A 27,442-nucleotide genomic window follows, 5' to 3' on the forward strand; every position below is an offset into this window, starting at 1 on the left:
AGAACACTGGAGTGATAGTTGATGGAAATGGGCCTCTATACACCTATGGAGATATTTCATTAGAAACCAGACGTTTCCACCTAGAATAGTCATTTACCACATTAACAATGTATAGAGTGTATTTCTGATTGATTTTATGTTATCTTCATTGAAAAAAACAATGCTTTTCTTTGAAAAATAAGGACATTTCTAAGTGATCCCAAACTTTTGAACGGTAGTGTATATATATACAGTCAGGTCCTTAAATATTTGGACATTGACACAATTTTTATCATTTTGGCTCTGCACCACCACAATGGATTTTGAATTGATATGGATGTAAAGACCCTCAAATTAAAACTGAAAGTCTGCTCTTAAAGCACATCGTGATTGTTTCATTCAAAATCCATTGTGGTGGTGTACAGAGCCAAAATGATGAAAATGGTGTCATCGTCCAAATATTTATGGAACTGACTGTATATATATCTATATATATATAGATATATATAATTCTGACAGGACTAGATACTCTAAGACTTATTGAAACTACCAATCAGTAGTACATGCTTCATTTCAAACATGAAAACATATTTGATACTACCACTAGTTAGCAAGTGTCGCCAGATTTCCCCCCCAAAAAATAAGAAAATGTCAGCATGAGTTTGAAATCAGGGAAATAATCACATAGAAAACTAGAACGGGCACTCGGTAGAGCGCATACCTTCGCATATCACAAGATTGGGCATTGAATTATGAACATTTTGGCATTAGTTGCATGCCAATTGGACAAAAATGTATCGTGCTATGGCAAAAAAAAGAGTTTGACCTTTCCATGACCTTGACCTTTGACCCGATTGATCCCAAAATCTAATCAAATGGTCCCCGGATAATAACCAATCATCCCACCAAATTCCATGTGATTCAAGAAGATTTGACCTGTTCATGACCTTTGACCTTGACCTTTGACCCGATCGATCCCAAAATCTAATCAACTGGTCCCCGGATAATAAACAATCATCCCACCAAATTTCATGCGATTCGGTTCAATACTTTTTTAGTTTTGCGAATAACACGCATACAAATAAATAAATAAATAAATACACGGCGATCAAAACATAACCTTCCGGCATTTTCAATGCGAAGGTAATAAATGTCTGATTACACAAAAGCACTTTCTAAACCCTATATAAATCTATATTTGTATTAAATAATAAATAATACTTCAGAATGGATCAAGTTATGACATAGAACATTGCAAGTATATAACAAAGAACTTCTGGTGGTTTATAGGGTGGTAGATAAGCTGTGTAAGAGCGCATACAAAAGAGGGGAAGGACCGGTGGGATTGCTCATTCTTGAATACCTCCACAGCAGCGTGCCAGTCGTCTTTATGATGCCAGTCAGTGTGATGTGAGCTTCAGGGATTACAGACATCTCTTTAAGACAAATGATTAAATTGAAGTGTGAAGAGAGAAAATGTTTAATTCAGTCATATTTAGTATTCATGGATGGACACCCTACAAGAGTTCACCTTGAGGGGTCATCAGGGGAGAAGGTCCAGAATCACAAAAAGGTCCCATGCTTCCGCATAGCACTTGGAAACACAACTGATTGTGTTTTTAATTGCTTTGATTATCAAGTTAGCTTTGGCTGAATAGGAAATGGTAATGCAACACAAAGCGAATTAACACACTGATATGAAAAAGAGTTCCGCTATGGACCTCTTGTTACATTGTGATTTATTTAGAAAGCAAAATTAATGCTGAACTTCAGGTGGTGGTAAATGAATATGCTCCTCATGCATTTAATGTTGCATTAATGAATTACTGTCAACTTTAATATTCCTGTGTGCACGTTTTATGGCATTATAAAGCATCTGACAAAACGAAAAGAAAAAAATGTAGCACACGATTGGCTCCATCAGAGGGTAGATTTTATTTTTAAATGATCAACTGCTTTTGCCATATTTATGATATCACAGGACAACTAATACTCCAAAATAACGTGTGGAGGAGTCGAGTAGAACTGTGCTAAATCTAAGAAGGATAGGGTATGAATAATACTTACAGAAGAGTACAGTTTGAACTGCGTATTTTCTTGCAACCAGCTCAAAGAATAAATATTGTTCACATTAGCTACAGAACAATGTGGGAATAAATCACTGTGGTGTACATCTTTTTTGGGACAATTAAGGTTTATAAGACTGAGTTTTGAAAATTGTAATTCAAATTCAAACAAAAAAATCCTTTGTTCAGTGTTTGCCGCTTTAAGTAATGCAAAACAATACAATTTCTATGAGCATGGCTCTGTGAAAAGTCCCGGCTTTAGAGACTTGATGAAATCCCTGTGTGGAAATACCTCACCCTGACGTTCAAAAACTAATTCAATAATATGCATCACCAGTTCAATAGACCTACAGAATTGGGTTATTGTCTGAAATGAAAAAAAGGAATAATACCAGTAAATCATGTGTGAATGAAGTTTAATGTAAAAATGATTTTCACAAAAGAGTTGCCAAAATGGGCTTCAAGAACAAGGGATAGAATTTCTGCTGTCATTTCCCAAATTATTTCGTCTTCAACTGCAGGTGATATTTAATTAGCATCTTCAAAGGTATTCTTCTGGTGGGAGATAATATGATGGTAATGGTTTCCCCTATTTATCTATAAAGAGAATAGAAACGTTTTTCAATGATTTGTAACACACGTTAATGTAAATAATGTACTGTACATCTGTCAGAAATTCTAACTTCTACTGTGAAGACATATTTGTACCACTTTATTTGACTATATCGTCAATCATCATCTGTTTATTCAGTGGCTGAGTGTGCGTGAGGAATCACATTAATAACTAGAACGGGCACTCGGTAGAGCGCATACCTTCGCATATCACAGGATTGGGCATTGACTTATGAACATGTTGGCATTAGTTGCATGCCAATTGGATAACAATTTACCGTGCTATGGTAAAAAGAAGATGTTGACCTTTTCATGACCTTGACCTTTGACCCGATCGATCCCAAAATCTAATCAAATGGTCCCCGGATAATAACCAATCATCCCACTAAATTTCATGCGATTCGGTTTAATACTTTTTGAGTTCTGCGAATAACACGCATACAAATAAATAAATACACGGCGATCAAAACATAACCTTCCGCATTTTCAATGTGACGGTAAATATGTGTATTCGCCGACTAATACATAATAGTGTGTTAAACCATTTATCTCATAAACTGCTCATGAATGCTAAATAGAAAAGTAACAGAAAAGGTTCACAGCACAGTGGAAAGTGCTTTTAATGAGGACTTTTTATGCTCATGTTCTGGTTCATACATACTAGAACATGTTAACATGTTTTGTGCCTGTCTCTTTAAACCAGCCTCCCAAAGATTCCAATCTGCTCTATTTGACTTGCAAAGAAAAAATATGGTTCACCTTTGCAAAGGTAGTTCTCAAGTAAAATCACTTTTTTGTCTGATCTTGGAACAGTTTAGCTCCACGCCTTCCTTTTTGTAATAGTTGTTTTCATCCTGTCACACCATCTCGTCAGTCCAACTCCCCTCACCTGCCTCTGATCACTCCCTCGTTAGTCCCTCATTCCCTTCACCTGGTCCTCACGCCCTTCTCACCTGCCTCTGATCACTCCCTCGTTAGTCCCTCATTCCCTTCACCTGGTCCTCACGCCCTTCTCACCTGCAGCCCATCCCCTCATTAGTCCCTCACTATTTAGCTCCCTCACTTCCACTTGTCCTCTGCCAGATTGTCTTGTGTTTTCGTGCCAAGTTCTCCAGCGTTATTAGAGTATATTCCTGACCTGCCTGTTCTGACCTCTGATTCTCTGCCCTGCCCCTTTTTGGACTTGTTTGTTTTTTCGACTGATCTCCCGGTTTTGACCCAGCCTGTTTCCAACCAAAGACAGTTTTCTTTGTTTCTCCTGTCTGAGTTGTGCTTTTGGGTCCACTCTAATAGCGCCGTGACAGATCTAGGCAGCTCACAATAAACTGACTGGGTTGTCTTATTTCACAGTTGTTAGCCACTGTACATGCACTGAAAATGCATTTTTCATTATATATGCCCTTTATGTCTAACCCGGATATTAATCAATAGCTGCCTTTAATCCCAAACAGCTATGAATCATGCATCGCCCATGGAAGGAAATAGGAAAATCTACAGTATTTAGCTTCTTACTGTATAGGTTGTCTCATAAAATCAAGACGACATGTTTGGATCGATAGCTCATTGCATCAAGCATGGGGTGGAAAGTCAATATGCATGATGAGTTTCACGATAAAAACAAGGAGATTCTAGAAATCTTGGCAGTGGGTAATAGTCTCAGTTGATTGATTCAGAAACTGATTAGGATTGTTTTCCCTAAGTCCTTTCATGATCCAGCTTCTCAATGTCACCTCAGTAACTCAACACAAGATACATGTATGCAATGGTGTGACCAACAGCCTTAGCCATTTAGGTGTTAAAGTAAAAAATATGATTATGTCACAAGTATTTGTATTGGATATACAAAGTAGAACTCTTTTCCCTAACTGGGTTTCGCTACAGGGAAGGTGTGAGGCCACCCATCTGCCCTAAAACATATAAAACTAGAACGGGCACTCGGTAGAGCGCATACCTTCACATATCACAAGATTGGGCATTGAATTATGAACATTTTGGCATTAGTTGCATGCCAATTGGATAGAAATTGACCGCGCCATGGTAAAAAGAAGATGTTGATCTTTTCATGACCTTCACCTTGACCTTTGACCCGATCGATCCCAAAATCTAATCAAATGATCCCCGGATAATAATCAATCATCCCACCATATTTCATGCAATTCGGTTTAATACTTTTTGAGTTATGCGAGTAACACGCATACAAATAAATAAATACACGGCGATCAAAATATAACCGTACGCATTTTCAATGCAAAGGTAACAAGCCTGAACAATACAACCTATAATAGACACATTCAGTGTGTGAAACTGTGGTTTTTTTGCTTTCTTTCCAAAAAAGGTAATTCTATTTTTAAATAAAAATTGTCAAACTCTGCTACTATATCCTACCTCTTATGGACTTCACTTATATTTTTCTATCAATAAGTAACTATGGATGAAGAATGCAGAAGCTGTAGGTCAGTTACAATGAATAATAAGAAAATGTAGCCGCTAAAGAGTGCTCTACACTTGATATATCGATGTCTATTGACCAGAGGGAGAGTTAATGATATGCACCGAGTTACAGTACACATAGGAACACGGCTCCATTGCCTAGATCAGTATTTCAGACAATGAAGTTAAAACTACTAGAAACCACATGATGGTTACATCTGGCAGGTGGATATTAGCTATGAACCTCTAATGGAGGGAGCAGCTGGCTTTGACTAATGTTGGCACTTTCCACTTGGCCATTTATAATCATACCTCGAGGCACACATTCATCGAGACTTTAGGTAGAATGGGAGTCATGTTTGGCAATGTCAGGATCATATCCTGGAACATCACAAGTGTTACTCATCAGTTCACTTAACAAAGACATGACGGACATTCCCAATGTGCAACAGTAGGCAAAAGAGCACTGGGACGTTTCCTTTGAATCTTTAAGATGTGTCATCTGATGTTCAGTATGTCTATTGTAGCTATGGCAGAAAGAAATAAGGGAGAAAATCAATGAAGCATCTTGAAAGTGATCTGTGCATGGAATGAATTAAATTAAACGTGTGGAGAAAAAACAAGTCGTTTTTATTGAAGGAGCCATAACAACGGAAAGCCTTTCACAAAGGTTGTCAATTAATTATTCATTATTCATTGCTCTATCAAAGCTATTGTACAATTACGTGAATAAATACTTTGAATCATGGCAGATAATTAAATGTAGAGAACGGGTATTCTTTGTGATTCACGTCAGCTCATTGGATAACATTGGATGTCCAGTTTATCGGATGTCCAGCTTATCCACACTCTAGAGTCTACACAGATGATCAGCAAAGTTACAGCAGAAATACATGTTGTGTTCAGTAATGCAATGCCATACAAATATTCATCTGATTAATTGATGTTTCATGGTGATGCTTTAAAAACTTTTAGTTATTGTGCTTGAGATATCTTTAAGAAATTTGATATTCAAGAAACCATCTTCATCTTCATTATTGTACGTCCTGCTGCTCACAGGCTAGTATAACCGTTTGTCTGAAACCATTCAGATTAGAACATAATATTCATAACTATGTTTCCTTTGGTGTAGAATAACCTGAAACTAAGAATTGTTGAGTTCTTGTTAACTTAGAATAAGCCCTTCATATTTTCATAAGGAGCGCATCCTCTTTACAGAATCTGTGTGATGCATGTAGCACCACCGTGTTCCTACAGTAGCCCAGAACATACGAGTCACACACCGGCTCTAGAGAGGGCCTTTCAGGGGCCTTTCAGGGGCCTTTCAGGGACCTTTCAGGGACCTTTCAGGGACCTTTCAGGGGTTTTAACACACTAAGATCCAGATACCCACGCGCTACCAGTCCCAGCTGTGGAGACATTGGCACAGCTCGCTATTCATAAAGCATTCGTAGGTCTATGTATTTTACTTGTGATTTTGTATGTATTTTATTCTCTTTAATGTTTTGAACTATCTCAACCTTGAGTCTGAAATACAAGTGTAATTGATTGTATGTGCACAAACACTGAGTTTTTTATAAGTCCCCTTTAAAAACTGCAAAGACTATCACTATTTTGCAAAATTGGGGAAAACAAATTGGATATTGAGCAACCTGTCATGTCAACATATATTTGACTATGATCCAGATAATTAATTGTAATTAAATAGTTGTACTGAATGAATGTGCTGGGATTTATACATGTTGAGGTCAATTGCTTGCATGTAAATGAATGTATTTCATTTCTGGTGATTGTTCTGTGTGTATATACCAAGGGAATGCAGATGGAAATAGGGAAGTAGCTAAATCTGACATAAATCATCTCCATTTATTTTAAGATGAATGTGCTTTTTTCTTGTTGAATAAAGATTACAAAAAGGAAGTGCTTAAATGTTGAGCAGATGTTCTGTTTCTATAACAACATTTCAATTACATTTTATTATTGTTGCTCTAATATTACAAATGTGCCTCAGAGGGACTTATAATCCATACAACATCCTCTGTCCTAGGACCCTTAGAAGGAAGAAAAACCATACTGGATGGATCTGTCCACAGCCAGATGTGTTATTTACCCAGTTAAAATGAAACCAGTGTAAGCTGTAGCAATCCTGCTTACTTAGATAGAAGACTGTAGGCAGAGCCTTATACACTATTCAATTCAATTCAGTTTATTTGTATAGCCCAATTTCACAAATTACAAATGTGTCTCGGAATGCTTTACAATCTGTACACATAGACATCCCTGTCCCAAAACCTCGCATCGGATCAGGAAAAACTCCCAAATAACCCTTCAGGGGAAAAAAAGGGAAGAAACCTTCAGGAGAGCAACAGAGGATCCCTCTCCAGGATGGACAGGTGCAATAGATGTAATGTGTACAGAAGGACAGATTTAGAGTTAAAATACATTCAATGAATATGACAGAGTGTATGAATAGTTCGTAGTAGGCATATTCCAAGATGGAGACCTCCACGATCCATGAGGCAGATGGAGGTAGAGAGGAGGAGTGGGCGGAGTCTCAACAGTGGGCGGACACTAGAACGGGCACTCGGTAGAGCACATAACTTCGCATATCACAAGATTGGGCATTGAATTATGAACATTTTGGCATTAGTTGCATGCCAATTGGATATAAATTGACCGCGCTATGGTAAAAAGAAGATGTTGACCTTTTCATGACCTTGACCTTTGACCCGATCGATCCCAAAATCTAATCAAATGGTCCCCGGATAATAGCCAATCATCCCACCAAATGTCATGCGATTCAAGAATGTGTTGACCTTGACCTTTGACCCGATCGATCCCAAAATCTAATCAAATGGTCCCCGGATAATAACCAATCATCCCACCAAATTTCATGCGATTTGGTTTAATACTTTTTTAGTTATGCGAGGAACACGCATACAAATAAATAAATAAATAAATACACAGCGATCAAAACATAACCTTCCGCATTTTCAATGCGAAGGTAATAAAGGCATCAACTGACTGATTCAGCCTTGAGACCTTACTCTAAAAATGCCATCCGAGGAAGAGATTTTAGATCTAGAAACGCAAGCGGGGGGAAGAGGTTTTTCATCCTGATTTAGAGTTGGAAATCCTGAGGGACACAAACTGGAGTTGTGGATTGCCTCGAGAAATAAGCAGTTCTGAAGAAGCAAGTTAGAGTTGTGTCTGGAGTATCCACTCTCTGGGGGCAAAGCCAGAACACTATAGCATCAAGAAGAACAGAACGGGAGACCACCATCTACCAGGAAAAAAAGAGATATGGAACTTTCATCAGGTTGAGCATCTCCCTTATGGTCAGGTATCTCTTCATCAGCTAAAAGTTGCATGATAAATACTTTAAAAAGTCAGTCATTGTTATAACAGATGCACGATAAAGAGGAGTGTGGGTATTTTTAGAACCTCCTTGCTAGTGTCTTGCTATTCTGAAAGTCCACAGATATAAACCACCTTCCCATTTGACATTATAAAATCAGCATTTTAATTTGCATAGATATTCATAAAAGTTGCATATTTGTACAAGTTATTACATTTACATTTGATTAAAATAACCCTTACAATTATTTTAACCAAATCATTATTGTTCTGCTTAAATTTAGGTAATTTTGTTGTTGTTGTGGTATTTGTTGTCCAGGTGTTGATTTGTATGAGGTTGAACATCCAGAAATCCAAGGCGACATCTTAGTTCAGGTTCTCCAACTGTGGTTATATAATGCTGCCACCTGTTGGGCATTGTATCCTAAGCAAGGTTGCAAGTAAATGCAATGCAATGCCTGCAACTACTGCCAACTCCTAGTTCTGTACAATGTGCAGATTTTCATTTGTTTCCCCGTTCATTTTTAACAGTCTGAACTCCTGAATGCTCCGACAGGTTAAAAATCACCATTTCTCCATCATTAGAATGTGCAGTATATAGTGTAATAATGCAAACTCCAAATCTCTTTCTCGTTTTGGAAATGTTCATCTCTGTGGGCTGAAAATTAGATTCATCTTTAATAACAACACATTTTAATGACCAAAGTGTAATCCACAATTATGCACAATTTATCCAAGAACAAATCGTTCAAAGAAAATTGGAAAGAGACTTTCCACGGTTATGTTATCTATAATTCACAAGAAAAAAAATCTGATTTAATAAACAGATATTCAGCATCTTGTTGACGAGGTTGTCCAATTATTAATGTGGTATCAGACATGAAAATCCTCTAATAGCCTGGAAGTAATACAAGCTGGTGTCATTTGAGGAAAGAAAAACCTTGGGCAAGGTTTGATCTTGAAGGAGTATTAAAATTGCAAATATAACTGAGGTCCTCAAGAAACCTCTCAGATAAACATCTTTTGTTAATGCTCTTTGAAAAACATGCCTCTTAGCTAAAAATATGTTTAAGTTTCTCGAAATTGCCAAAATATTCGTTTTGCCTTTTATCCCAATGAAGTCCCAGGTGTAACGGCTGAGCAACATCTATGAAAAGCTTATTGAGTTATTTCAGTTTTTCCAGGCAAGCTTACAATCGTTTTAGTGTGCTGGTATGTGAAAATTAAAGAAACAAAAAAAGCAATTCATAAATTGTTAAGTAAATACTTTAGAAGTAACTTCAATGACAAGGCACCAGTATGCATTTATATTCTACCTAGATCTAAACACTACTTTCCTTCAATGCCAAAATATATCTGAAAGACGTCACAACAGCCTTTCTCATTCAAGAACTGGTAGAGCTTCCCAAGGTCCATGTGATTACCTCGGTTCCCGTGGGGGTCAAACATGGCCTCTTCAAAGCCAGTGAATTTGCGCAGGGAGTCTGTACTTCCAACAGCCCCGCTGTCCTCGCCCTGACGATCAAGGGGAATATCCTCTCTATGTCGAATCATGATCTTCTTCCATGTCAGAACCTTCACTCTGTCAAATGGGAAAAGGTTTGGAAAAATAAGAAACCTGGGACCTCAGCAGGCTTCACGGCTTTGACATCAATTGCTAGAAATAACACATAAGATACCTGGACCAGAACTCCTCGCAGGCAGAATGAAGACCTTCCACACACACAATACCAGGCTTCCCAGGCATGCTAAATCCAGACAGGCCAAGCTCCTTGGACCACTCCAAGATGTTCTTCCTTTTCGTCTTGTTGTAGATGTGGTGACTGTAAATCCAAATTCGACTGAACACTTCCTGTGGTCGTGGAGAGGAAGACTCTTTCTTGGAAGCCGTTGATGCTGATAAGCTCTTATTAATGAAAAGCTGCAGGTTGTCTTTCACCCAGTCTACAGCGGAGAGCACACATACTTCCCCCTGGCAGTTTCCCATTAAGTATGCATTAAGATCTGTGTGGAGCTGTGTTTGCTGGGCCCTGCTGAGACCGGCACACCTAAGGCACGAATAAAACATGTTGTATTCAGAGAACATCCAAGGCCACTTGAAGCTAGAAGTTTCCATCTGGAGAGCAAAAACTTTGAATAGAAACCTTGAAGAAGCTAAGATTTGCACGACAACATACTCGGATAACTAGAATAGATCTTCATGAGGTTAATAGACATACTTATCAATATAAAGGACTACTCCTAATGCAATAGTTTCTGAAAGCAACTTAGAAGTTGATTTTTTCTTTAGCGCTATTGTAGTATTATTGTGCATCGTGATAGACACTCTACTCTCTAATAGCACTCTTGGCAACATTTATTCATGTTTACATGTATTCATCTTTATTATGAAAATTAGATACTGGCCATCTAAAAACAATTGCACATGAGGATAAACTGAGACGTATCTTCCCACACAAGCAGCAATTTCCACGACTCATCAATCGCGATTAATATCCTTTGATAAAGTAGCACTATTACAGATTTTGGTTTTTTAAAAAGACATTAATTAATATTAATATTGTCGCTTTAACAAATCCATGAAGTGATCACACAGAGTCCACATCTAACTGTATGCTGTTTCTATTTAACCATGAAGATTCCTTAACTTTCAACAAAGTCATTACAACAAAAAATAACCTCTTATTTTTCAAGTCAATGTCATTAATCTGTTGTTTACCTATGTAAAAACATTTGATTTCCACTCCAGCCTACATTAATCATACAATGTCTTCGCAGTTTAGGCTTTTTAACTTACGGAATTACATCTTCTCTTCTCGAGTCTAGGCAACATTGGATTATATGAATATATTCGTTTCTCTTTACAAAAAACATACTCTGAAATTAAGCAAATTAGTTTGTTGAAATAGTTTAGCATGTAGGCTAAATAGTTCCTTACCACACATCAAAAGCGGATAATGGCTTACCGGACTGTTATCTCTGGTAACACACTGGGATATTCGGATGGATAAGCACAGGAAAAAACGACATCTGTCTGAGTGGAGCAACGAAATAAGAACATCATTATGTTTTGGCACATATTTAAATCACAATGAGATACTATCGCAGTCGGTCATTTAGTTACCCTCTCCATGCCTGCAGTGTCAAGCTTCTGTTTGATGAAAAACTGAGGTCTGGAAGAAGGAGAGCTGTCTGTTGAAGCTGAGCTCTCCACATAGTCCCTGAGCTCAGCTAGTGCCAGCTGGTCTGTGATCTCCAGCTCGTCCTGGGTGGGAAACATGCTGGTCAGCAGCTCTATCTCTGCAAGCTGGGACTCAGCCCACTCTGAACAAGACATACTGATAAAGGCTTTAAAATGGCGTTATTTCTCCACATTCAAGTCCTGTCAATGATCAAAAAGTCAACACATATATGTATATGACTTCTATACACGAGGAGCTGAACACAGACCAGCTAAACACCTGGACAACGTCTGCATTGCATGTCCTGTTTGCTGGTCGTCGAGCGTTGTTTCCACTCGGACTGTTTCAAGCGACGCACACAGGAAACACACGTATCGAACCAGCGGTATCGTCACATTTCTGTTCCTCTGTTGTCTGCATGTGTCAGTTGGGATTTTCTAGCCAAATCAACGCAGTTTTTCCTCTAAATTGCAACGTTGTAGGTCTTTGTTTTACTTCTTTTCAGTTGTGTCCGGATGAGAGAATTAATCGATACAAAGTGAACGAAACTAAACCGTGAAGGTTTGAGGCTCCGTTTGTGACAGTAAGTTGATTGGACCCTGATTATGATGGCCATTGACTTAGCTAGCGTTACACGTTACATTACTCTTTGTTTGCTTCTGGCACTGACTGTACCGGCTCTCTATTGCGTTAATCAGCATTATAATTGTATTATTAGACATTAGTTTTTAGTCAAACATAGCGTTGTCTAATTTACATTAATCTCCCATTGTGTTTAATGTTAGGTGGAAATGGGAAAGAAAAGGGGGAAGGACAAGAGCTCCAGGGAGGACGATGACATTGACCTGGCAGGTAAATAATATGTAGTAAATGAGGTAACGATTAGAGATGCACCGATCAGGTTTTTGGTGCCGATCACCGATCACTGAAATCAGTATCTGCCGATCCGATAATACCGATCACCGATCACGGTGTCGATTGAAGCATTCTATTTATTGTGGAGCATTATTGCCTAGGACTATGAGGAAATACATATATAAAGCAACTCAAACATTAAAGAAATTATTCTTTAAACATTTCGGACTTTTACTTTGAAAAATGTCCTAATTGATACATTAAAATTGTTTGATTGCTATTGTAGGGGATTTCAGATATGTATGGAACACATCTGCATTATTCATTTCCTTGAACTCTTGGGGAAATCTATTTACAGGACTTTTTTTAACATACAAAAGTCTGACTTATTTTTATAAACTCTTCCTTGGTACAGTAAAAATGTTTTAATGTTAGCATAATTTAAGCTAAATCTTAGAAACGATCTATAAAGATACAAAATCAGTTCATTGTTTACTTTTATATGTTAGTGTTTGATTTGTCGACATCTTATTTTGAAAAACGGATGTTGTTTCACGTGGTTCTTTCCGCTAACTTTGCAAAACCGGATGTTTTCACGTAAATCCTTCCGCTAACTTTATCAAAACCCTCGCGCGCTCCTGATAGAATGCGTTTACCGTCAGCATCAGTCTATAGGGGCTCAGACATGTGAGTGTCGGCTGAGTTGACCCAGTGATTCAACTCGGGGGACGGGGACGCCGCTCGGTGCGTGAGGATCCCCTCGTGGACCTCTCACTCTGCGGCCCTCGCCGGGCGCATCGTCTCCGTTGCGGTGCGCGGCGATTGAAACGTCTCTGATAGTTCTCGCAGATGTTACGTCATCTGATCGGCCGTTTTGATCGTCCGTTTTGAGAACTCCGATCAAAACCGATAATGGAAATATCGGCCGATCAGATCGATGCATCCCTAGTAACGATAGAATATAAAATAATGTATCACCACCCTCATGCATATGACAACCTGTAGTAGATCTCGGGTAAATTTGCTACACGTTTTTTTATATATCTATACAGGTCCATCCTGCAGGCATATAAAAAAGGGAACAGACCAAACTATTATAAAGAAACTCTCAGGGAATTCTGATTGGACGCGTTGCCAGGATTGTAAGCATGAAGAAAATAAAGAAAATATCAGCACCACCGTGCCACAGGACTCTGAAGAGGAAAAGGAAACAACAGCCATATGGATGTGCTTGAAATGTGGCAATATAGTGAGTTTATTCAACCCATTTTTAACTATGTTGTGTATAAAGTAACTTTTTGCTAAATAACCAGATGCATTTCTTATTCCAGGGATGTGGACGCAACTCTGAGAACCAGCATGCCATTAAACATAATGAGACTCCTCGGTCGGATCCTCATTGCTTGGTAATCAGTTTGGACAACTGGAGTGTGTGGTGAGTATGTTGCTGTGGTGTGTTTATCACAGAGGCATACGTTGTGGTTGAAATGAGGAGTACGTAGTTTGTATTAATGTGTTTCCAAACTTGCAGGTGTTACATATGTGATGATGAAGTCCAGTACTCCAGAACCGGACATTTGGCTCAGCTGGTGACCAACCTAAAAAAGCAAACTTCTGCAGATCCCATCAAGAGACCACCGACAAGTAAGTCCATCCATCCATTTTTATTTTGTTGTCAAATTGAATTATTGGGTTTGCATGTCTCCATCACCATGTTGTGTTTGGTTATTTAGGAGCGAAGGAAGAAGACATTGTGTTGGAAGTTGAGCAGAAGTCAGAGACTGTCAAGGCAGAGGAAAGTGAGGACAATGAAGACAAGAGCCTTCAAAAGAAAAACGCCAAGAAAGAGAGTGTCGGGATATCAAAAAAGTCTGGTCCATCTGCAGACAATAGTGGTGTTTCAGTAAAGGGGCTGAGCAACCTGGGAAACACATGTTTCTTTAATGCAGTCATGCAGGTAAGATTGTGCTTAATAGGATATCAGTCTTGAAATTAAAATGAGAGATTCTAGTTGTGAATTATTGTTAATTGCTGTCATTGTGTTTTCTAGAATCTTTCTCAAACACAGCTCTTAAGACAGACTCTCAGCAAAGTGGCAGAAGACGGTATTAGTCTTAACATTACACCTGTTGCCTCCTCGGATCTGGTGAGTTGCCATTATTGTTTACTGTAAAGATGATGTCTAATTTACTCTATTTATTGCTAAAATACTTTTTTTGGTTATGTGTGCAGGCACCTATTTCAATGCAGTTAGGTCAGCCTGGATCCCTGACTTTGGCTATGTGTCAACTACTCAATGAGATCCAGGAATCTAAAAAGGGTGTGGTTACACCGCGGGAGTTGTTCACACAAGTTTGTAAAAAGTGAGTGTGACTACAAGTTGAGGTGGAGCTCAGCCTTAAGATATGTTTAAAATGTATTTCCGAGCATTACTGCATCTAGTGTTCTTCATTTTCTAATCTCATATCTGCAGAGCTGCCAGGTTCAAAGGATTTCAGCAGCAAGATAGCCAGGAGCTGCTGCGCTACCTTCTGGATGGGATGCGAGCTGAAGAGATCAAAGTATGCATTTAGTTTGAAATGTAATATATTAGGGAAAGAAGTACAATTAAAATGGACTATGTAGCTGTCCAGATGGCTATGTTTTGTCATGGCACTGTATTATATTGACAGCAGAACAGAACTACAGTGAATACTTTGCTTGTAAAAACAGCTGATATGTATTTCACTGTGCACTTAGATTTCTAGTTCCAGGCCGATTATAATACAATCAGTGTTCAGAGGCTGAAATGATCAAGATTCTGTGAAAATGTTGGACATCTTATGTCTATTACATTACATTACATGTCATTTGGCTGACTCTTTTATCCAAAGCGACTTACAGTACTGTTACATTCATTCACTGTAGACGCAGCTACAGGGAGCAACTCAGGGTTAAGTGTCTTGCTCAAGGACACATCGACTAGGGCGGGGATTGAACCTCCAACCCCCTGATTGAAAGACGGACCTGCTACCCACTCACCCATAGTCTATAAGAGTTCATCTGTTTTTTTATCTATTATTCATTTGATGATATACATTTAAGGAATATATTTGTATTGACAGAGAGTAAGCTCAGGAATCACGGAAACATTGAAAGAATCTAGAAAAGGCAAAGATGGAGAGCAGCTGAAAACAATTGTGAAAGGTAAGTAACTTAAATCTTTTCATTAAAAAGATGTAAGCATAATAAATGGTGAACTATACAATATTGGTACACCTAATAGTTAAATATGGTTGCTAACAATGAAGTAATGATTTCAGAGTACGAAAAAAATGGATTTCCCAAAAACTTTGTCGACCAAGTTTTTGGTGGGGAGATGACCAGCACTATAATGTGTCAGCAGTGTAAAACGGTATGTACTGTGGAGAAAAATGTAGGATAAACTGTCTGTATTATGTCGATGTCAAGTAAATGTCCCGTGTTTAAACTTACAGGTGTCTGTCGTCACAGAGATGTTTTTGGACCTTTCCCTTCCCGTTTTTGATGAGGTAAAGATTGTTTTTTTCATCAAGCAATTACTTGTTCATGTTTTATTTGTGTTGCAAGCATGTACGATTTTGTGACTACATATTGCAGGCATACAGAAAGAAGAACCAGAAAAAAGCAGTTCAGAACACCAGTGAGTCGAGCCAGGATGGCGGAAACAGCCCTGCTTTGACAAACGGGAATGATGACATTTCCAGCGGGTCTGGCAGCAAGTACCAGCAGAAGAAGGCAAAGAAACAGGCAAAGAAGCAGGCAAAGGTACAGCACTACAAAAGTACACATGAAGTTTCTTTATTTTGCCTTAATTCATCATTTTGATGGATGCATTTTGAATAATCGTGCAGAATTAACAAAATAGTTTGTATTTGTTTAATTTTCTTGGCTTAAAGCAACACAAGAGACAGCAGAAGATTGAGGGCAGAGTCACTTTGGACAGTCTCTCATCTCCGGGCCACCTGGAGGGTGAACAGACCGATCCTACTGCAGATGCAAAGGAAAATGCTGACAATGTGACACATGAAGAAGACATATTAAGTGAGGGGAATCCTGCACAAATCAGTGTGTCTGAACAGGTCCAGAAGAACCTTGACCCAGTCCAGGATGAGAAGGACAAAGAGGAGGAGGTGGAGGAGGTGGAGGAGAAGGAGGATGATGAGGATGAAGATGACGATGAGGAGGAGGTGATTGACTGCGACTCATTGGCTACGTCATCGGTTGACAATCGTGTTACTGTCTTATTAGACGAGCAGCAGTCAAAGGACAGCATCTTAGACGATGACAACATATCTGACATGGATCTGAACCAAGAAGAGAAAACACAGCTGGCGAATGAAATGGAAAAAGTAACTCTGGATGATGCCTTCATAGAAGAACCGGACGCCTTGGATACAACTATGGAGAGTGGAGATGAGCCACTGGAGGCTAAAGAGTACACTGTAGTGAGTCAGGACCCGGAGCTGGCCTTCCGCACACTGGCTACCAGGACAGCCCCTGAGAAACAGGAGTGTTCGGTCCAGTCGTGCCTTTTTTACTTCACAGAAGTGGAAACCCTCACGCAGAACAACAGCCTGCTGTGTGTCACATGCACGAAACGGCAGCCAAACAAAGACAACGCTGGAGGTATGTGAAATGTATCTGACTGACGTGGGGTTTTATTTGGCTGCTTTTGTTTTCTCTATACGATTTACTTTTACATTTGGGAATCGACGAAGTTCATCTTCTTTATTTGTGCCTTTGATTAGGAGCCCAGAAGAATGTCTACACTGATGCCTTGAAGCAAATGCTGATCTCTTCTCCCCCACCAGTGCTTACCCTTCATTTGAAAAGGTTTCAACAGGTACGATTTTTGAAGAAAAGTAAAGGTCATGTACACGTTTGATTGTGTCATCCAAGCTGTTGTTATTCACCCAACTGTGAACCAACTAGTTAAGAGATTAACGCCTAATGTAGTGGAAAACTTCTTTTAATGATACTTTTGCTGTTTCCCTCTAGAATGGATTCAGTATTTGTAAGGTGAACAGACATGTCCATTTCCCCCTGATCCTGGATCTAGCTCCCTTTTGTGCGGTTCAATGCAAGGTAAATATTGGGATGACCAGCTTTTATGCATTTATATGCCTAGTTATAAATGTAGCATTGTTTTATTGTTGTCCGAGCATTCACAAAAGTTGTTTCCAAACAGAACTTGACGGAGGGAAACGCTCAGATTTTGTACAGTTTGTACGGTATCGTAGAGCACAGCGGAACAATGAGGTCGGGTCATTACACAGCGTATGTGAAAGCACGACCTGTGTGCCATAACCCCTCATCCAACGGATTTACAGCTGAAGGCAAGTGTAGGCGTGACGATCAATAGAATAATAACTTGATCCTAATGTTTTATGAATCTCTGAACTAACTCATCACTTCTCATCAGGACCTGTAGAGCCGCCCAGAGGATCCTGGTTCCATATAAGCGACACAAGTGTTCAGCCTGCGAGCCAAAGTAAAGTCCAGAGCTGTCAAGCCTACCTCCTCTTCTATGAAAGAATCTGCTAATTGAATGGGGCCTTACTACTCAGAAAATCCAACAAACCAACGTGCTTATTCTGCTCTACAGTATAAGGGATCAGTTAACCAACCAGATTTGTCAGTGACTGTGATGCAATGAAATTGATTATACAGAATGAACATTTGAAACAAAGTTAAAGATGTTCATCACAGGTGTTTCAAGTATTAAAAAGGACCGGCTGGATGTTTCTAACACTCTGGAAAGGTGTCAGAATGGACGTTAAACAGATTGTGGTGTTGGATTTGTTTGCATTACAAATCGATTTCAGTAGGAAAATGAAATGTTGGGAACATAATTTGTAAAACATATTTATGTCTATTTTTATCAATGTAATGTAATGAAACCATAATGAAATGCTTCAAAATTAGGTTTTTATCCCTGTCTTGGATTGACGTTCTCGTGCTTGCACTGAGCATGCGCAGTAAGTGCTGACCACATTGTCACATGACGAGAGTAAAGTCTGGTTCCGGATGTCCAGACATCTCTACTCAAAACTCACCATTGGCAATGTTATCAAGGTTACATGGCAGGTCAGTAAACATTGAGCCTTTTGTAAAGGATTACAACTTTCTGTTAAGGAATATTTTAGTTTTTATCCAACAACCAGAAGATGTTTTCGCTCGGTACAGTCGCTAACCTAGCCTAGCGTAAAGCCGTTCTCAAGATAGTTACTTTTTTCCACCATTACATCTTCATCGCACTAAAATGTTGTCGGTCGTTAGGAACATAACTGTCTTGTCGTAAATGTCGATATTATTAGTTGCGCCTCTACTGCAGGCCCAGTTGTGTAACTTGGCTAAACATGAGTCAGCGTTTTAACTGGCTGCCCAAGTTAAAATAAGATGTATCCTGAACTAGTTAATTAAAGTGGAGTTAACCTAGGTTTCGTCAGATGGCTGTCTCGCTAATTCTTTAACCCAGTCAGTACAAGGTTCACCATCATTTGTGTGTTACTTGACTGGAGCATGTCATTGCTGTGAATGAGAAGGAAGGTAGGTCCTTAGACTGCCCTGTGATCTTTTCTGCTGCCCATAAGAATAATATGAATTATGCAACTTGTTATTGTGAAAAAGTGGTATTGGGTAGTAAAAAAAAGGAACAGACCATTGCACTAGTTTGACATCATTATATTACAGCTTCTCATCACCTTTTTTGTATGTTGTGAGCTATTTCATTTCAGAAGCAGATCAGATTTCTTGACATGTTCACCCTCACTTTGAAAATGTGTGTGGTGGTTGTATATGATTCAACATTAAGTCCCTTTGCTAAGGAGTGAATTCACTGGAGCTGCAACTAACGATTGTTTCAGTATTGACATACCTATTACATTACATGTCATACCTATTAATTAATCCAATCAAATAAAATTGTTGCAGATTAGTTGTCTGTGAACAGACAGATTGACCATTGACTAATCACTGCAGCTGGAAGACAAACTGGTACATTTTGACAAAGGGTGTGTATGATCATGATGCCTTTTGACTTCCCTCTGTCACACAGGTTGAGCTGTTTGAACCATGTCTTTCCAAGCTCCTCGCACGTCGGTGTTCACCTTTCAGTCTGCAGTGCACAGTGCCCATGTTCTCCAGGGTCTGGATGATCAGAGGCAGCAGGATGTTCTGTGTGATGTGACCGTGGTGGTAGAAAACAGGAGTTTCCGGGCCCACTGCTCTGTCTTGGCTTCCTGCAGTGAATACTTTCACAGCAGGGTCGCCAATGTCACCAGACAGACTTCCATCGTCACCTTGCCTGATGAGGTTGGTGTTCGTCTGAAGGATTGGTGGAAAAGATAAAGTGTGCATGAATTTACTGTTACAATTTTATATTTATGAGTAATAGGATCAGCACGATGTTTATAATGCACTTTGGGCATCCTGGAAGAAGAGAGCTCATCAATGAAAAGCTGCCACGTTCATTTTGTGAATTGCGAACATGTTCCATTACAAGTAGAGAGCTGCAATATCTCAATGCAGAGTATGTGCAAGAAAAGCCACTAAAAAGACCAAACTTGTCAACACGTCGATTAGGACGCTTCTTTGCAAGATGTGCCATGGAAAATGCAGACACTGCGATATCTATTTTGTCCAGCTGTTGTTTTTTTTATTAAGCTGGTCACCTTTATAGTTTGGTCATGCTGTAGTATTTCATAGTATTACGGTAGTTTGTTATGTCAACGATCTGGTGAGGTTTGTTGGTACCTCAACAACTTGCTGCCTTTCTTTCCCCCCAGGTGACCATTGGGGGATTTGAACCATTGCTTCAATTTGCCTACACATCAAAGCTACACTTCACCAAAGAAAACATTCATGCCATTCACAGCAGTGCTGAGTTTTTAGGATTTCATGATTTGGAGTCCTCGTGCTTTGATTTCCTCATCCCAAAGTTTTCTGAAGGCAAAAGAACGTCACGAGAGATCAGCCGTAGAGCCTGTTGTCTGAGCCGGGATCCCAAGGCCAGATTTAGCTCCAGCGCAGAAATCGGCCGACCAAAATCATCGGAGTCACACAGCTCAGTGCCTTCGAGAGCGGATGAACAAACAGATTTCCCATCACGGTGTCCTCAGAGTGTGCAGGGTCAGACCAACAGGGGGGAAGAACACCTTTGTTTGGAGAATTGTGGGCCCCAAATGCCCCCCTTATCTTTGGAGTTGACAGCAAATGGTGTGTGCCCCATGTTGTCTTTGCCATGCCCAGACTCTGACAAAGCCGACCACCCCTCTCAGTTCTGCGAGAAAGCTCTTTTAGAGATAGGAGATGTGTGTCATCAAAGTGAGTTGAGTTTGGCAGATTGTTGCTTACCCTGTGAGCCGTCAACCCCAGGGGATATGAATCTGCCAGAACTCATTGATCGAGCCGGCAGAGACGTGAAGCAGTCCGTGGAGACACTTGGTGCTGAAGCCGACTGCGTCCCTGGTTCAGGTCCACTCGGCACATCGGGGGCGGGTGATTGCCGTGAGTTATTAGAGCAGAGTAAGGCTGGCCCAGAACCGAAAATGGAAGGTGATCTTACGGACCCGACACTTTCTGCTCTAAGTCACGGAGAGGGAAATGGGGAGAGGAGCAGTGTGGAAAGGGAGGTAGCTGAACATCTGGCAAAGGGGTTTTGGTCTGACCTATGCCCATCCCAGGCTCAACCACTCCCTTTGGAACCAATAGACCAAAACAATCTGGCAAAAGCTTCAGATTTTCATTGGCTTAAGCAGCTGGACCTGAGCTCCAGTGTAGGGGATTGTCCCTTCCTCAGGGACTTTGAGCCGGGTGATGACCCGGCCCCATGCGCTGACAGCCTGTCCCAGTCAGAGAAGAGCCCCTACATGTCTTCCTCGCTCAACTCTGGGGACGACTCGGACCTGGACACAGATGGAGATACTGAAGCCAACAACAAAAGAGCAGCAGAGGTCATTTTGATACACGGTTGATATTTTTTTTTGTGATAGTTGGAGATATTAAGTCAAATAAATCTAACTCTCAAGCACTGTGCTCTACAGATTCAGCTCCCCTTCCCCGTGGACCAGATCTCCACCCTGAGCCGGAGTGCCTTCCAGCAGCTTCTGAGACACCATCACTTGACTCAAGATCAGTTTGAATTTGTCCATGATGTTCGTCGGCGAAGCAAAAACCGCGTGGCTGCACAGCGCTGCCGAAAGAGAAAGCTGGACGGCGTATACCAGATAGAATGTGAGATCAAAAGATTAGTAAGTTCTCTTTAATAAGTCTGTTCTTCTTCACATGTTGGCAAACATGATGTGATTGAATTGTGTCCTTGTAACCATTATTGGCCTCTATTGCTGACCAGTATGAATTGCATCAATTTTGATGGAAGTACTTTTGTATTCCTAAAAAAGTTTCTGGCACAGCCTCCACCCGTCCTCTCCCCTCGAGTTCATTCAACACGAGCCCTAGAGATCAGTATGCAAAGTCATCAGAACACAAATCCAAGAGAATGTATCAAAGTCCTCTTAAGGCAGATTTGTGATTTTTGACTCAACAAAATTAATTGAATTGAATATACGGAAAAGGTAATTCAAAATATCATAATGATAATACTTAAACATAATTGTTTAGCTCAAATGTGCGATATGTATCTGAGTCATGCCCCGTTAAGTGTTTTTTTAAATGCAGCGATTGGAGGAGATCGGCATGGTAACCTTTGCTGCACAGCGAACTGGCCGGTGATACGAGTACAACAGACCCAAATGTGCACTTTTATGAACCGCTTTACTCAAACGTTTAAAGTCTGGATGAGACAACAAATATTTATTCCAGCAAGAGAATACGTATTGCCCTCTCCTTCATAGATATAACTAGGGTGGTACTTATGTATCACCTGTAGAAAGTTGAACGGTAGATTTAGGTTTACAGATTTAACAGACTGGACCCGACCAAACCTTTTCATTATAGATACTGTTGACTGATAAAGGAATATAAATTAGAAGCATGATATTTAAGATCCTTGCTGACTGAATATGTGTTTTGTTCTTTTGAGTTATCTTTCGTTTGTTGTTTTTTTTGAGTCCCAAAGAATGCATGAAAGAAGTGACCGTCCTTAACTGTCATTCTACCCGCAGAAAAGTCAGAAAGAGCGTCTGCTGACCGAGCGAACCGATCTGGTGCACAACCTGGAGGAGACGCGACAGAGTCTGTGCGGGTTATGTAAGAGCGTGAGCTTCGAAACTGGCTCTGATCAGGACCACTTGCAGCTTCTTGCCAAGGTCTCCTCACCAGACTCCACCACCCACTCCCCTTACAGTTTGGGTAAAGATGAGGAGTCTCAGATCACGATCAAAATGGTTGGTTCTTCAGAGTGTGAGCCAAGCACGCCGCCTGCTGACTCGGTGCAAACTGCTGCACCGGATGCTGGCACACGGACAGAGGAGGCCGTTTCTACACAGAGCTGCCCGGTCTCTGCGTCTCTGCCCAGTGTCTGTCTGGACATGAACACCAGTTTATAATTGGACTTAATTTCCATTGTCGGTTCTAATCTTGCAGGAACGAGGAGCAGGAAGTGGACTCTGAGTATATATGGTAACCCTCTTTATGGATTGATATGCTTGTCTGTGTATTTCACTGAATGATGTTCGGTCTGATTCTTCAAGTAAGTGGCATAGAAACATGTCAAATGTCCTTTGCTGTATTCCTACTATGCATTTCACTGAATCTAGTACTCACCATTTGGAAAATGCAAAGTAATTACCAAGTGTTTCTATTTCTAAATTAAAATGAAGTTTGTGAAGATGTTTGTTTTATTTTGAGCTCTATAATTATAGTCATCGTCATTGCATTCACTGTATGTACAACTATGCTGTTTCTTTGATTATGTGCAACAACCTTTTTTTGTTTTTTACAGGAGAGGAATTGTTAGTTATTATTTGAATGCCAGTACATAGTTGGAATGCATAACTGTCTGCTTCTCCTGATGTTTGAGGATTAATGAAAGTGTTACAGGCATAGGAAATTAAGATATTTGATGCAAAATGTGCCTTATCTGGTAGTATGAGTGCAGGGAGATAAAGGCAATTTGTTTATGTTCTTCTCTCAATCACTGTTGCACATTAACCCGGAGCCACATTAATGCCATTGTCTTACTTTACACTATGTCTTTATGTTGAGTATTTTTTATTAAATGTGTTCATGGTTTACAGATTTAAATAAACATTTTATACCATACAGTGTTTTTTTTTTTATCAACAGAGATAATGTCCCCCCTCAATTGATGCACAGTACCATCTTTTGGCCAATAGATGGAAGTACAATCGACAGCTATACTGACACCTCATCGACTGCACGTGTCGTGTCTCTGATGTCAGGCTCTCAATGGTGGACATGACCACAACATGACAAAAAAGTGACTGGAAAGTTGGACCGGAACTGTAAATGCAGAACAGGAAACTGATTTAGAGCTTCTTGCGCTACTATTGATAAAATGACTGGCATGAACGTGACAGAAGACTGGTGTTTTATGAACATGGATTAAGAAAAGACTCCAGGTATAAGCGCCAAGTGAGAAAAATGATTTAAAGAAATACAACTGCTTGTATCTTACAGATTGATCTACAGTCCTAGAGAGAATCATTAGGAGGAGTATAGATGGGACTACATTAGAGTGGATGTTATAGGCAGACTCGGTTGAGGCTGATACCATGACCTATGCTCTGGACACAGTGAAGGTATCCACAGACTCTGCAGACATTGGATGAAGTGAAGTGTGCATGACACCGTCCCTGTAACCCAGCAGTGCAAACTGAGTAAAAGGCTTATGTAGATGTCAGGAAGATGCCTCTCCAAACTAACCCAGACTTACAATTATATAATGAAACATAAAATGCAATGTTTAATTATTTGTATTTCTTATACTCTGAATCATTGAGGTTTTCATTTAAACAAACATGTACACTGTTTGTGTAGCCTTACATGCTGCTTTTATTTTTCTACAAACAAAGCAACTCCTAGAACTGACTTTGTTTTTCACAAATATACACATTTATGTTTAACAGGCTGCAGATTGGGAGCAAGTCATTATTAAACCCACTCTACACATAAAATACCTGCAGTTGTTGTAAATTGCCTGCATTTGGCACGTAAAGCAAAACGGTGGCAGATATTGTTCACGCTGATAAATGGCCCACATGTCTTTGATTACTTTCGGTACCAGTAGGTGGTGCTGTTTGGACTGGCAGGTTACCTTCATTCATAGTAAAGTATTGCACATAAATTGATCAAATAAATCCGATATACAAGAAACAATAGGTATATTGTTTCTTGTACAGAAACAAAAATAAACATATTGATTGAGCGTGATACTTACGTGATCATTATTAGCCACCTAACCCACCTTGTGTGTGTTAAATAAGACTGCAGTGCCAAGAAATTGACAAACCTTTTTCAAAGATCCGTGTTTGAGCAGAATATACATTACAACATAGGAGTAATCATGGTACATCTAAAGATTAATTTGATTGTTGGTTGTTTTCTGTGTCTGTAGACCTGGTTCAGCTGATTGCCGGATATTGAGAGAGTATCGTATCCATCGTTGAGCTGAAATAGAAAACTTGGACAAAGATTTGATACATTTATAAAGTTAATGGAGTGCAGGGAGCTATTATTTGAACTGAGTGAGTGCTCACCCGTATTTCAGAGTCTAGAGAGGAGCTTGGATCGGTCTTGGTAAAATAAACTGTAGTATTAAGAAGAACAGCCATGTTACAAAGGCCCCTTTAAAACAGTCTTCAAGGTTAAAGTGGAATTTATACAGGCAACCTTGAAGCCACCAATTAAACTTGAAGCTATCTTTTAGAAATCAACCCTCAAAAACAACGCTTCGGAAAGTTGTGTTGTGTATAAAATATAGTTAAAAGGATTAGATGATGAAATACCACAGAGACCAGAAATCATGACACACATCTGTAGAAAATCCGAAACAGCATTATGAATTGGACCTGTTTTTGATACGCCCTCTCAGAAATTAGGATTATTCCCCAGTGTTTGTGTCTTTTATTCACAGTTTGGATTTTGGAGCCTTGTCGTGAAAAAAGTAAGATTATCCTCTTTTGCAAGCTACACAGGAAGAGAAACTCGATTTGAGGAGGAATCAGCTGTGCGGCATGGCAAGGTCAGAGGCCCATAATCCGCGGCCTCAATCATGCAAGATTAAAAACCTGCTCTGAGTTCTGATTAAGAACGCAGGGTTAGAAGATTAAAGACCACCAAACAAAATGAAAGCAGTTTAAGTCCAATCCTGGAATTCATCAGAATACCAAAACCTTAAACTGTCATTACAACGGGAGATTAATGCAAAGCCCCCTTGAACTCTGTCTCTGTCTTGATATATCTTCTGTGTTTCAGACCTTGTATTTCCTTTTTTTATCAAACATTTAGATGAAGATTTTTCATTCATTTTCTGCACCTCCCTCTGGATTTTATTTTCTCTTATTGAAATTATTTCTTATTAATCCTAATAAAAAAGTGTCTATATGAATTGGCCACACAATACATAATGTATTTTATAAAGTGTTTCACATATTTGACATATGCACGGCTGCTCGAACCATTCATTGTCCCCTGTAAATTACCCATATGTGTGGTTTTGAGGGTGAATGGTGGGCTCTGTCTGTGTTTTGGCCCCGTCAATGACCCTCTGTCTTTCAATGTCCCCCCCCCATGATAAGCGGTTGAAGGCAACTGGAGTCATTATGAAAACTAGGTAAAAGGGACATATAGTTCCAGTCATTATCCTCTGACAGACTGACTCCAGTACTGGGGAAGCACGGATTAGGAAACAAAAGGTCACGGGGGAGAAACAAGGATTAGAAATTAAGACATCTAGAAGTCACAATGCTTGCGAAAGAAGAACATATATTTGCGAATAAAAAAGACAAACACGATTTAGTGTGGCTCTCATGAAGATAACTGGACTTTCCCTGAAGGCTTACACTGACTTGTCATCAAGCAGCAACGGCTACGGGTCACACATTGCGGTTGCTAGAAAAACGTTTCCATATCTACTTTCATCATAAAACAAACATTAGTTGTTCAAAAGAAGCACACCATCCAATTATTGTAACATCAGAACAATATAAACTAAAGTTCTTGATTTAACAATATTTGTTTTCTCCTCAGTAAACTTAAATAATAATAAGAAAAAGTCAAATGGATTTTCAGATTCCCTCCTATTCACCTTCAGGAAACAGATCTATTCTGTTTTTCTTCTCTTGAGGAAGGTGAACTTTTCCCTCAAGAGAGTGTCTTATTTGTAAACATGTTCAAAGATGGGCTTGTCCCTCCATAATGAATTTCCTTCAAATATAATTCCTATCATGTTCTCAAAAGGTTTTTTAGAAGACCTTTAGAGAACCTTATGGGAACATTTTCTTCTGAAAACCATGAGAAAAATATCCCAATGTTGGTTCTCTAAAAGTTCTGTTAAGGTTTCAAAAATTACAGTTAAACCTTAATTTGGGGATATTAAAAGTTGCTCTCCAGTGATACGAATTAGATGATTGTTATTGAATGTTTGGGCTTTCATTTCCAATTTAACATTATTTTTTAAACAATGCTGTATGTATCATGCAAGGAATCTGTCAAATATATAATAATTATGAATCCCACTGAATCAGAATTGTTTGGTCATGAATTCCATTCAGCCGGCCGTACTCACAGGTATAATTATTTCAAACCTTTAATTCTGTCACATCATCCTTCATGTGATAACAAACCTATAATGCAGAAAGAGAAAAATACTGCTGAGTCAGTGCCATTTAGCATTATATCCAAAGGCCATCTCTCAACATTTTGGATTGGTTTGTCTTCCTGTGCAAACCATTATAACAAGTGGGTTTTAAATGTGTGATGTGCCGCTTTACACCAATGGTGAATAAAGATTTGCAA

The 27,442-nt window shown here is 39.5% G+C and overlaps 3 protein-coding genes across 4 annotated transcripts; 2 read left to right on the forward strand and 1 right to left on the reverse strand.

Annotated features, from left to right (window-relative positions):
* Window positions 1-9,103: 9,103 nt before the first annotated feature.
* rwdd2b (RWD domain containing 2B) lies at window positions 9,104-11,932 on the reverse strand. Its single transcript, XM_056441064.1, has 4 exons — window positions 11,569-11,932; window positions 11,411-11,478; window positions 10,124-10,492; window positions 9,104-10,026 (listed from the first exon to the last, which is right to left on the reverse strand). Exons 1-4 carry the CDS (start codon window positions 11,779-11,781, stop codon window positions 9,774-9,776), a joined length of 903 nt encoding a protein of 300 aa, XP_056297039.1. The 5' UTR covers window positions 11,782-11,932; the 3' UTR covers window positions 9,104-9,773.
* Window positions 11,933-12,024: 92 nt separating this feature from the next.
* On the forward strand, window positions 12,025-18,426 carry usp16 (ubiquitin specific peptidase 16). The gene is made up of 18 exons (XM_056441317.1): window positions 12,025-12,209; window positions 12,412-12,478; window positions 13,534-13,730; window positions 13,813-13,916; window positions 14,013-14,125; window positions 14,215-14,438; window positions 14,532-14,627; window positions 14,714-14,844; window positions 14,955-15,042; window positions 15,586-15,667; window positions 15,784-15,875; window positions 15,958-16,011; window positions 16,100-16,267; window positions 16,399-17,128; window positions 17,251-17,345; window positions 17,501-17,587; window positions 17,691-17,838; window positions 17,925-18,426. The coding sequence occupies exons 2-18, from the start codon at window positions 12,418-12,420 to the stop codon at window positions 18,044-18,046; spliced, it is 2,592 nt and encodes an 863-aa protein (XP_056297292.1). The 5' UTR covers window positions 12,025-12,209; window positions 12,412-12,417; the 3' UTR covers window positions 18,047-18,426.
* Window positions 18,427-18,512: 86 nt separating this feature from the next.
* On the forward strand, window positions 18,513-23,725 carry LOC130210831 (transcription regulator protein BACH1-like). 2 transcript variants are annotated; one of them, XM_056441318.1, is made up of 5 exons: window positions 18,513-18,589; window positions 19,560-19,816; window positions 20,290-21,456; window positions 21,547-21,753; window positions 22,627-23,725. In XM_056441318.1, exons 2-5 carry the CDS (start codon window positions 19,577-19,579, stop codon window positions 23,008-23,010), a joined length of 1,998 nt encoding a protein of 665 aa, XP_056297293.1. In that variant the 5' UTR covers window positions 18,513-18,589; window positions 19,560-19,576; the 3' UTR covers window positions 23,011-23,725. The 2 variants fall into 2 exon arrangements, with proteins under 2 accessions (XP_056297293.1, XP_056297295.1); XM_056441320.1 differs by having other exon boundaries at window positions 21,547-21,736; window positions 22,627-22,716.
* The last annotated feature ends 3,717 nt before the right edge of the window (window positions 23,726-27,442 follow it).

This window comes from Pseudoliparis swirei, chromosome 20 (assembly GCF_029220125.1).
Source record: "Pseudoliparis swirei isolate HS2019 ecotype Mariana Trench chromosome 20, NWPU_hadal_v1, whole genome shotgun sequence".
Classification (NCBI taxonomy): domain Eukaryota; kingdom Metazoa; phylum Chordata; class Actinopteri; order Perciformes; family Liparidae; genus Pseudoliparis; species Pseudoliparis swirei.

What these genes read in the sequence shown, in the direction of transcription:
- usp16 (XM_056441317.1), top strand. Translation starts at nt 12,418, where the DNA reads ATGGGAAAGAAAAGGGGGAAGGACAAGAGCTCCAGGGAGGACGATGAC. An exon ending in TGTGTCAGCAGTGTAAAACG is followed by an intron (nt 15,876 to 15,957) that starts GTATGTACTGTG and finishes TTAAACTTACAG; the next exon opens with GTGTCTGTCGTCACAGAGAT. An exon ending in CAACGGATTTACAGCTGAAG is followed by an intron (nt 17,839 to 17,924) that starts GCAAGTGTAGGC and finishes ACTTCTCATCAG; the next exon opens with GACCTGTAGAGCCGCCCAGA.
- rwdd2b (XM_056441064.1), bottom strand. Translation starts at nt 11,781, where the DNA reads ATGTCTTGTTCAGAGTGGGCTGAGTCCCAGCTTGCAGAGATAGAGCTG. An exon ending in ACACTGCAGGCATGGAGAGG is followed by an intron (nt 11,479 to 11,568) that starts GTAACTAAATGA and finishes TGCTCCACTCAG; the next exon opens with ACAGATGTCGTTTTTTCCTG. An exon ending in TTACCAGAGATAACAGTCCG is followed by an intron (nt 10,493 to 11,410) that starts GTAAGCCATTAT and finishes TTCGTGCCTTAG; the next exon opens with GTGTGCCGGTCTCAGCAGGG.
- LOC130210831 (XM_056441318.1), top strand. Translation starts at nt 19,577, where the DNA reads ATGTCTTTCCAAGCTCCTCGCACGTCGGTGTTCACCTTTCAGTCTGCA. An exon ending in TCGTCACCTTGCCTGATGAG is followed by an intron (nt 19,817 to 20,289) that starts GTTGGTGTTCGT and finishes CTTTCCCCCCAG; the next exon opens with GTGACCATTGGGGGATTTGA. An exon ending in AATGTGAGATCAAAAGATTA is followed by an intron (nt 21,754 to 22,626) that starts GTAAGTTCTCTT and finishes TTCTACCCGCAG; the next exon opens with AAAAGTCAGAAAGAGCGTCT.